The 10,504-nt window shown below is 50.7% G+C and overlaps 1 protein-coding gene across 1 annotated transcript; it reads right to left on the bottom strand.

Moving 5' to 3' along the window:
• Positions 1 to 5,643: 5,643 nt before the first annotated feature.
• Positions 5,644 to 7,416, bottom strand: CHRM3 (cholinergic receptor muscarinic 3). Its single transcript, XM_035008537.1, has one exon. It carries the CDS (start codon positions 7,414 to 7,416, stop codon positions 5,644 to 5,646), a length of 1,773 nt encoding a protein of 590 aa, XP_034864428.1.
• Between the last annotated feature and the right edge of the window lie 3,088 nt (positions 7,417 to 10,504).

Below are 10,504 nucleotides of genomic sequence, written 5' to 3'. Positions count from 1 at the left end.
GAAATCAACGTGCTCACTCCCCAACTTAGGGACGCCTGTTTTCATTTAATTATCCCTCAGACCTGCACCAGCTTAGTTCCCGTGTGTTTACAAAAAAAAGAAAAGGGCTGTTGCTCACAATGTTGCCTTCCATGGCTCCAAGCACAAGCCCCAAGGAAGTTTCTCTGGAGGGTCGTAGGTGGGAGGCTGAAGAGCCCGGGTACTGGATGAGGAAGGGATTAAGAAAGGACTTTTGTTTCGTTGCTTGCAGAACAGAATGGATTCTCTCCTAACTTCCCACGCCAAGCAGAACTGCATGTGGACCAGGTTTTACGCCCAACAACAGATCTTCACTTGCACAAACGGAAAACGTATCTTCCCGGCCTCTGCAGGCCCTGTCAGTACTTCTCCTACTAGGACGGCCAGGGAGGACCACGGAAGTTCACCAGTCTGGTAAAAAGTTCCCAAGTTCTAGGGAAAAAAGAGAGAGTTGATTTTTTTTTTTTCCCTTTCTGTATTCTTCATTATGTCGACGACTTCAAGTCTGTTTAAAATATCTCTGCTTGTTGCTTAGGAACACTGCATGAGCTAATAATCATCACATTTTCCCTTAAGTTACTTTCCCAGCTTGGTGACCCCTGCGTACAGCAGCGGCGCGGGGCTGGGGTGCGAACAGTCCTGATAAATATGCATTCTATGGGTCATAAGGGGTTAATACTAAACATTCAACATTTATTGAATGTCCACTCTGACAGACACTGGCCCAGCCACGGGAGGCAGACAGATGCCTAAGACCCACTTTGTATTGTCCAGGAACTCACAGAATTGAGGATAAAAATAGTTTGGGGCTCGGTGTACAAATCGCAGAATTGTTAAGTATTTTGGACTTCGAGAAGGAACGATAAGAGACTTTTATATTCTGGGGATAATTTTTTTTTTTAGGTTAAGTTAGGGTTCCCGGAGTCTGATTTGGGTGAGGAAAGTGTTAATGATACTTCTCTGTCACGGAGCCTACGACTTCCTTTTCCATTTGCCTTTTACGTAGGATGTCTCGTGCAACTCAGAGTAGGGGTGACCCCAGCCCAGACCAGAGCAGGAGGGTCCGGCCTCCGTGCTGAGTCTCTGTGGTTCTGCGACGACCACCACAGGCCTAATGTTCTCCTGAAGCATTGGTTCCTACCCAAGCATTTGGGGTCCACGTCTACACATCCAAGTTCCCCGTCTACTCGTGTGTGTGAGGCTGTGAATGTAACTACGTCCACTCAACAACGTCAGGAACACCTGCCCGTGTTGGAGCCAGCACGGGGCAGGTGCAAACGCCCACAGAGTAGAGTCGCTTTATGAACTTGTCTTTCTTTCGTTTTTGTTCTTTGGTTTTTGTTGGTCCCTCAGCAGCCTCCTTTTTCGGGCAGTAACACTAAAGCCGGAGAAAGAAGACGGAAATCTCTGGTTCTAAAGAGGCCTGGGTTACTGTCCCCAGAGCCAGCCTCTTACATCTGGCGCATTAATCCTGGTGGAGGCTGAGCATCTACCAATACAGTTGTGGTAGCCCAGGGAGAGAGAGCACATGGCTTCCGTCCGCAGAGGGAAGCTGAGAAATTGTCCTTGAACCTTAAGTGCGGGCTGGATGGCTCACTGCTGAGCCGAGCCCGGTGCACACTGCAGTGGAGGGAACGTGCTCTTTTAGAGGAGGAGATAGGAGGCTCGAAGAAAGGGATAGTGTTTTGGGTGCCGTGCTCTGTGGTTTCGGTCCCTTTAGGGGAGCTACAGCAGCTGTGTGTGCAAGGCCGTCAGGCCTCAGGTGGGTCCTGGGCTGCAGGGGCATTTCGAACAGTCCAACCCCGGGCTCACCAACAAACTGTGAGTCCCTTAGACTCTCTTGTCTTGAAATGTAAGGAAATAACTGCTGGATCTCTGAAGTTTTCAGGTGTTCATCAGATACACCATTTTACACCTGCCCCCGTGCCTCAGCTTTGATCTGTTTGCTATTAGAGGGCAAGTTCAGATGCTTTCGTGTTGTCGATTAGGACAAGCATCTGGAGACAACCCAGGGAGTGTAAGCGACGTGCATGGATGCACAGCACAGGACACGTAAGTCTCCGGTGACAGATCTGGGCCGAGAACTCAGCCCTTCACACCCCACGCCATGCTAAGTTTAGTGCTTCTTTGTGCTACCTTCGTTCGGCCTTCTGAAGCTGCTAGTGATGGACCGTCCGATTTCTCAGTAATATGTCCCTATCTGCTAAGTATGGGACTCCCAGAGCGATCCCCAGTTTTGTGTGGTCTGTATCCGCCTCCTCCACGAGCGTGATACCTGGCGCCCCTCTTCCCTCCTGAGGCCACCCTCTGCATCGGACTCGGCCCTCCCGTTCCTCACAGGTGATGTCCAGGGGCTCTCATCCCTCTCCAGAGCCATGAACTTGCCCATCTTCTGCAAGGGTGGTTGACAGAGAAAACAGAGATGCTTCTAGATCTTTACCCACTGCAGCCTCTAATGCATACTGATGCTTTCCTGTTTGTTTTCTCTGTCAGAGTGTAGAACTATTATATGTGAAAGAGTGAACAGAAATGGGTGTATTTTGAGTCAAGGCTGGATTTAAGGCAAGGATGATTCGGGATAATATGGAGAACCAGCAGAGAGACCACAGGTGGGGGATGGGCCAAGAAGAGAGCGAAGGGAAATAGGGGACCAGGCAGGTCACTTCTGTTATCCATCTGGTAAGGCCTGGAGAACAGAGGATGGGAGAATGGATGTGCGTGCATGTGCGTGTATGTGTGTGTGTGTGTGGGGGGTGTTCTTCATGTGCGGCTTATTTTAGGCTTAATTATTTTGCTCTTTTCATTAAAGTGAATAATCACGAAAGCTCTGCAAACCTCATTCATGTGGAATAACATAGGTTGAGGATGGAGACATTTTGAACTTACGTAAATGCCAAATACCTTCTCTCATGACAAGCCCTTTGGGAAATGCACGTGTAGCTCTGTCCAGTTATAAACACTCCTACCTCTTTGATCACCTGTATCCTAAACCCCCATATTCAAGAATCTGTTTTTCTTATTTTTCTTCTCTGAAAACATCCTAAGAGTTGGCCATATTTTTCTACAAACACAATCAATAGTTAGCATGGAAAAGCAGCTTTCATTTAAAAACAGGAAAGGAGAGCTAGAGGCTTGGAGTAGTTTCTTTTCCGCCACCATCAGTATTATAAAAGGACAGGGGTCGGGAGAGGGTCAAGTTCAAGCAGAACTGCTACTGACCTTCACAGTTAATGCCCAAGCTCTGGGGGGGCTTCTCCGATTCTCACAGGTAATGCTCTCCAGTTTTGTTGGAAATACAGGAAACAGCCCTTTGGGAAGAAGGCAGGACAGGAGTTTCAAAAAGAAGGGGAGTTCGGGAAGTCCTGGGACACTTGAATCAGCATTCACATGTTTATTCATGCCGGGCCACCCAGAGTAGGACGGTAGAGATGCCATTGCTCACCAGACGTTCCATAGGTGGATCACAGAACATTCCGTAGTTTGCTCTATGCGTTAGAAAATAGTCTCTGGTTTTTCTTGTTCTTTGGTTGAATGTGGGCCAAAAAAAAAAAAAAAAGATTCTTTTAATTATGCTGATCTGCCTTTTTTTTTTTTTACCCTTGTCATGTGATTTCAAACACCACGGTGGAGGGTTGCATCGTGCATTGTCCATCAGGTTCAACGAAAGAGTGGTTTTCACCGTTTCCGTCAAAGTTACAGTCGGCCTTTTATTCCCCAGGAGTCGGGGGCTCGCCGCCGCCATCAGGATGCCCATGGCCTTCTCCTCAGCCTCTTGCGAAGCTCCACAGATTGCACGGCTTGCTCGGGGGGCGGGGGGGGGGGGCGGGACCTGAAAGAATCCCTTTCGAGGGACGCCACGGCCCAAGACCGAAGAGTAATATTTGTCAACATTAAATAGACACTTGGTGAAGTATGCATAAATATTTCTTCATCTAAACAGAACACGAAATTAAATAGTTCAGAAACACAGACACTCTACTGAGTCTACTGTTGTCACCTGTAAACACCAGCTCACACTGAACACAGAAGCAGCTTCTACCCCGGCCCCGGGGCCAAGCCATGAGGCCCTGTACAGAGGTGAGGTTTCTTCTCGGCGCCCCGCCCCCCGCCCCCCTCCCCGCCCGCTCCCCACACAGCCCCTGCGAAAGGAAAAGAAGGAACCCCAACAACCACAGCAGTGACAAAAAGGACGAGCAATGGCGGACCCCTCCCCCCCACCCCCAATACAACATTGAGCTTTTGGATCAATTTCAAAGGAGATACAAAATCATTTTTTTTCGAAACATAAGGAAATCAGCTTGAAGCAATACTTTTCAAAGTGTTAATACTTTCTTCAGAGGACACGTGAGTTCCCAAACCCCGCCCGTGACTGGGTGAGGGTCGCACGAGGAACCCCGGAAAGCACTGGCCACAGCTAGGTGACACAGGTGGAAGCCCTTTGCATTTGGAAGGGGCCAGGTAGCAAGACCTCCAACGCCACGTTCTCCCCTGGGGCGCTCTGCCATAGATCCTGCTGCGTGTGACATTCAAGCGTGACACTGAGTTTCAAGCAGCTGAGACAGCAGAAATTTTGTGGGGCAACATTCAGATTTGGATGATTAAATTCAACCCCGCGGACGCGGTTCGTGGTTGGAGCTCAGAGGGGCGCCGGTTTGCGGAGCTCTGTCGAGATCAGCAGAGCGCACGGCTTACACTCGGAGTCTGGCCCAGCCGCGGGGCTGCACCTGCCTTGGCGGGGGGGCCGGCTGCCCGCGCCTGCGTATTCCCCAGGGTGGTTTGTGGGGGAAAAAAACAACAACCCTGGTTTCCCAAACATTACACTGGGTTTATTTCACTTTTATGTTGTGTTAGGATCCCAAAGAACTTCAGTTACCAAAGTACTGAAAGCTTATATTGCAAGAAAAATTTGCCAGCTCAGTGATTCCCACTATATTATATACACTGTGTGTGTATGTGTGTGTGTGTGTGTGCGCACAGCTCTCACACACACACACGCACACTTATATATTTTTATTGGTATGGAACTGGAACTGCACAAAACAGTACTTTGCAAGAATCAAGTCCACAAATAGAGTTTAACAACACACCAAAGAAGACAGGAAAGCTCTATTGGGACAAGAAGGTTCAGCTCTGCAGCGAATGAAATAATTTCTGAACCACGAATGCGCTAGCCTGACGTGTTCCACGTGGGCTCTGGGTCGACCCGCGGGGGCTCCTCGGGAGGAACGCGGCGGCCGGCTCGGCTGCTGATGCTCAGCCGAGATCCCAGCGCTCGTGGGAACTCAGAGAACCCAGCAGATCAATTTGGCTGTGGAATTGCTGTGAGACACATTTTTCTTTCTTCCCCTCTTTGAGAAAAAAACCACCTAAAGTCTATTTCGGAAGAAATTTCTTTGTATTCAGGAATATGCTTCTTTTTTTTTTTTTTTTTTTTTTTTTGCTGAATCGGTATCTGACTTACTATATTAAAATGGGTTACTCAGTGGGCCAGTAAACAGGCAGCTTCCTTCATCTCTGGGTGATTAAAACAAAGCCCAACAACCCCTCCTCATCACCGCCGCGCATCGCCCGGAGCCTCCGCCGGCGCCCTCGCGAGGTTTGCGGGTGGGGGTGCGCTCGGCCGCCCTACAGGGCCCGCTCGGGCGCGCGCCTGTGGAAAGCGGCCGCCTGCGCACGCGGGTACGGCTGCTTCCGCCGCCTGCGCCGGCCGCAGCGGCAGAGCAGCAGCGTCTTGAAAGTGGTTCTGAACGTTTTGTTACACAGCGCGTAGCACACGGGGTTCACGGTGCTGTTGATGTAGCACAGCCAGTAGCCCAGATTCCAATAGGTTTTGGGTATGCAGCTGTCGCAGAAGGTGTTCACCAGAACCATGATATTGTACGGGGTCCAGGTGATGATGAAGGCCAGCAAGATGGCGCTGAGCGTCTGCGCCGCCTTCTTCTCCTTGATGAGCGACATCCGCTTCCGCTTGGTGATCTGGCTTCGGGTCTTCAGGGCGAACCGCTTGGCCAGAGTGGCCTCCTTGAAGGACAGAGGTAGAGTGGCCGCGGTCTTGCCCGCCGAGCAGTCGGCCTCGGACGCCTTGGGCGCGTCCGCGGCTGACTCTAGCTGGATGGGAAGCTTGGAGAAGCTCTTGGGAAAGCCGGCCCCGCCGTCCATGCTCTTCTGGGCCTGCAGCTTGCTGGCTCCCCTCTGCAGGTCGGCCGCCCCCAGCGCCTCGTCGGGCAGCTGCAGGTTGTCCGAGGAGGGCAGTTTGGTGGAGTTGAGGATGGTGCCGTGGCCCGGCAGCTTGAGCACGATGGAGTAGATGGCCCTGGTCTCGGAGCCGAGGTCCTCCTCGTCGGAGGAGGCGGAGTTCTCCAGGGAGGCGGCAGCGTCGTTGTTATTCCAGCTGTCGCTGCTGCTCTGGTCGGGGTCCATCTGCTCGGCGCTGGCCTTCCAGCTCTTGGTGGCGAGCCAGAAGTGGCAGCGGCCGTACTTGCCCCGGGCCGAGCGTTTCAGGCTCTGCTGCTGCAGCTCGTAGCTGCTGCAGCTCCGAGAGCTGCCTGTGGGGTGGACGAAGTTCTCGGCCTCCGCGTCCGTCCCCGAGGCCTGCAGCCCGGCGAGCTCTTTGGTACGTTTTTCCGTTTCCTTATAGATCCTCCAGTATAAAATAGTCATGATGGTGACAGGCATGTAGAAGGCAGCGATGGCCGTGCCGAACGTGATGGTGGGCTCGCTGAGGAACTGGATGAAACACTCGCCGGGTGGCACAGTCCTCTTCCCGACAAAGTACTGCCAGAAGAGGATGGCGGGGGCCCACAGGACGAAGGAGATGACCCACGCCAGGCCTATCATCACGCCAGCTCGTTTGGTTGTTCGTTTGGCTCGGTACGTGAGCGGCCGCGTGATGGAGAAGTACCTGTCGAAGCTGATGACCAGAAGGTTCATGACGGAGGCATTGCTGGCCACGTAGTCAATGGACAGCCAGAGGTCGCAGGCCAGGTTTCCCAGAGCCCACCGATTCATGATGATGTAGGTGGTAAACAGATTCATGGAAATGACCCCGATAATCAGGTCGGCACAGGCCAGGCTTAAGAGGAAGTAGTTGTTGACCGTCTTCAGCTGCTTGTTGACCTTGAAGGCCACGATCACCAGGATGTTGCCGATGATGGTCACCAAGGCCAGGACACCCGTTAGGAAGGCGATGAAGACCACCTGCCATATGGTGTGGCCTCCCAGCGGGTCGCTGGTGGTGCCATTGGCAGAGGAGAAATTCCCAGCTGCCCGAGAGGCGTTGTAGCTGCCGAAGTGAGGGGCCGTGCCCGGGGGCAGCCCAGCATCCGAGGGGCCGCGCACCCAGGACAAGCTGATATTCGGAAACAAAGGCGAGGTTGTACTGTTAGTGTGCCAGCTCATTGTGATTCTCGGACATAGTCTGGGGAGAGAAGAGAGAGAAGACGCTGTTAGGAGCACAGTCTTGCCCTCCCTGGGTTGCTTCTTCGCGTCGCACAGCTTTTAAAATACGTGGAAGACCGGGCGCCTGGGTGGCTCAGTCGGTTGGGCGACTGCCTTCGGCTCGGGTCATGATCCTGGAGTCCTGGGATCGAGTCCCGCATCGGGCTCCCCGCTCGGCGAGGAGCCTGCTTCTCCCTCTGCCCCTCCCCCCTCTCATGTGCTCGCTCTCTCTATCTCATTCTCTCTCTCAAATAAATAAATAAAATCTAAAAAAAAAAAAAAATGTATTTTCGGGCGCCTGGGTGACTCAGTTGGTTGGGCGACTGCCTTCGGCTCGGGTCATGATCCTGGAGTCCCGGGATCGAGTCCCACATCGGGCTCCCTGCTCAGCAGGGAGTCTGCTTCTCCCTCTGACCCTCCCCCCTCTCATGTGCACTCTCTCTCTCTCTTTCTCATTCTCTTTCAAAAACAAAACAAAAAAACAAACAAAAAAAACCCGAGGGGCACCTGGGTGGCTCAGTCGGTTGGGCGACTGCCTTCGGCTCAGGTCATGATCCTGGAGTCCCGGGATCGAGTCCCGCATCAGACTCCCTGCTCGGCGGGGGATCTGCTTCTCCCTCTGACCCTCCCCCCCCCCATGTGCTCGCTCTCTCTCATTCTCTCTCTCTCAAATAAATAAATAAAATCTTTAAAAAAAAATGTATTTTCGGGCGCCTGGGTGGCTCAGTTGGTTGGGCGACAGCCTTTGGCTCAGGTCATCATCCTGGAGTCCCAGGATCGAGTCCCGCATCGGGCTCCCTGCTCGTTGGGGAGTCCGCTTCTCCCTCTCCCGCTCCCCCCTCTTGTGCTCTCTCTCTCACTCTCTCTCTCAAATAAATAAATAAATCTTTAAAAATAAAAAGTAAAATACGTGGAATACCTCTTACAGGATGCTGACTCTCAGGCCAGAAACACCCAGTTCTTTCTCTTACTCCAAGGGTGAGGAGCCTGGAGCTGGGAGAGACTGATCTGCTTGAGCACAGCTAGCTGGTGGCGTGCACCGCCCATTGTTCTTTCCGCCCACATTCTCCTTATTCTACTCAGTATATACTGCATACACTTCCACGTCATGCGCTTATCCAACAAAATCTCCCTTCTCTTATTTTAAAGAGAAGGGGGGGGAATAGGAGATGTGTCTATGCTACTTACGCAGCATAGCTTTATCCTCGTGCTACGCGATAGACTGCTAATCTTATCCACCAGCATTTTATCCAGCCGGGCGTGTGCCCCTCCCAGGCTGGAGGTGAATGCAGCGTTAAGGAGAAGGCAAGCGTTTAAGCCTCCCCGGCATGAGCAACATCAGCCAGGAACAAGGGAGGTAACGGGTGTAAATCACTTCACATTGTATCACCTCCTTAAGACGCGGACAGAAAAGCAGTATCGGTTCTGTGTAATGGTTGATAACGGCGTATGAGGAAGCTCTCATATGCTTGATAATATGCAGGATCTCTACCAGAATATTCTGAACTGGCCAAACCAGTGTTGGGTATTTCCAGTATTAGATAGTTTGACTTCGGCAACGAGAAAGTATTTCAGCACCCACACGCACACATTTGTGTACAAAGACTTGCAAAGCTGCAACTAGTTCTTTCAAACCCTTGTTAACCAAAATATATAAATAACTATGAATCATTAACGGTGAGTGCATCACCGGGAAGACCCCCTAGGCTGTCTCTGAAAGCTTTGGGTGAGACCTGCCCCCTCCCCTCAGAGCCTCCACGATTGTTGGCCTACGGATGCTCACGTCACCAGCCACGGTGGACTTGACCCAAAACCATTTCTCAACAAGTGTCATTCTATGAATTCAAAGTTTGATAATCCTAGCAAAATACTATTGGGAACACTTGTGTTGTGTTTAGGCTCTTGATCTAAAAAGCGTTCAACTATAAACTTTTACATACAAATATGTACACGTATCGCCTGGCAAGAGCCCCTCATCAAGCCTTTAGACATCGCACGTCAGAGTCTCTCAACAGAGAGCTGTCAGATTCACGCACAGCCTTCTGGAGTGGCCTCATCGTGTGGCAGGAAGACTTTGCAGTCCCAAAGGCGTAGGTTCAAATCTCAGGTGAGCTGCCTCCTGGGGGTGGGATCTTGGGTATGACTTAACTGTTTTGGAGTACCAGTTGCTTCATTGAAAAATAGGAATGAAACGTTCTGTATAGTGGAATAAACTGTTGAGAAATTTAACTTAGAATTCAATAGTAAGTGGTCAAAGAAACTTTGTTTCTCACTGAAATATTTTAATATATGTCCAGTGCTTAGTACAGAGCCTGACACAGAGCTGTGTGCTACAGAAGCATAGGGTCTATTGTTATTTTACTATTCTTATTGAACAGTGAACTCACTTTGCTTTGGCTTTCAGGATGCTCATAGCTCAACACAGTGCAATAATAAATGATCAACAGATGAATGGATAAAGAAGATGTGGTATATATATATATATATATATATATATATATATATACACACACACACACACACACAATGGAGTATTATGCAGCCATCAAAAAACCCTGAAATCTTGCCATTTGCAACGATGTGGATGGAACTAGAGGGTATTATGCTAAATGAAATAAGTCAATCAGAGAAAGACATGTATCATATGACCTCACTGATAGGAGGAATTCTTAATCTCAGGAAACAAACTGAGGGTTGCTGGAGTGGTGGGGGGTGGGAGGGATGGGGTGGCTGGGTGATAGACACTGGGGAGGGTATGTGCTATGGTGAGCACTGTGAATTGTGCAAGACTGTTGAATCACAGACCTGTACCTCTGAAACAAATAATGCAATATATGTTAAGGGGAAAAAAAGAGAAGAAGAAGATAGCAGGAGGGGAAGGATGAAGGCGGGGGAATCGGAGGGGGAGACAAACCATGAGAGACTCTGGACTCTGAGAAACAAACTGAGGGTCCTAGAGGGGAGGGAGGGGGATGGGTTAGGCTGATGATGGGTATTAAGGAGGGCACATACTGCATGGAGCACTGGGTGTTATACGCAAACAATGAAT

Source organism: Mirounga leonina, unplaced genomic scaffold (genome assembly GCF_011800145.1).
Source record: "Mirounga leonina isolate KUSES-001 unplaced genomic scaffold, KU_Mleo_1.0 Mir_152, whole genome shotgun sequence".
Classification (NCBI taxonomy): Eukaryota; Metazoa; Chordata; class Mammalia; order Carnivora; family Phocidae; genus Mirounga; species Mirounga leonina.
Note: the sequence above shows the minus strand (reverse complement) of the source record. Positions and strands in the feature narration are given on the sequence as shown.

Bases quoted from the DNA above. Each gene is read 5' to 3' on its own strand.
- CHRM3 (XM_035008537.1), bottom strand. From the start codon at position 7,416: ATGAGCTGGCACACTAACAGTACAACCTCGCCTTTGTTTCCGAATATC.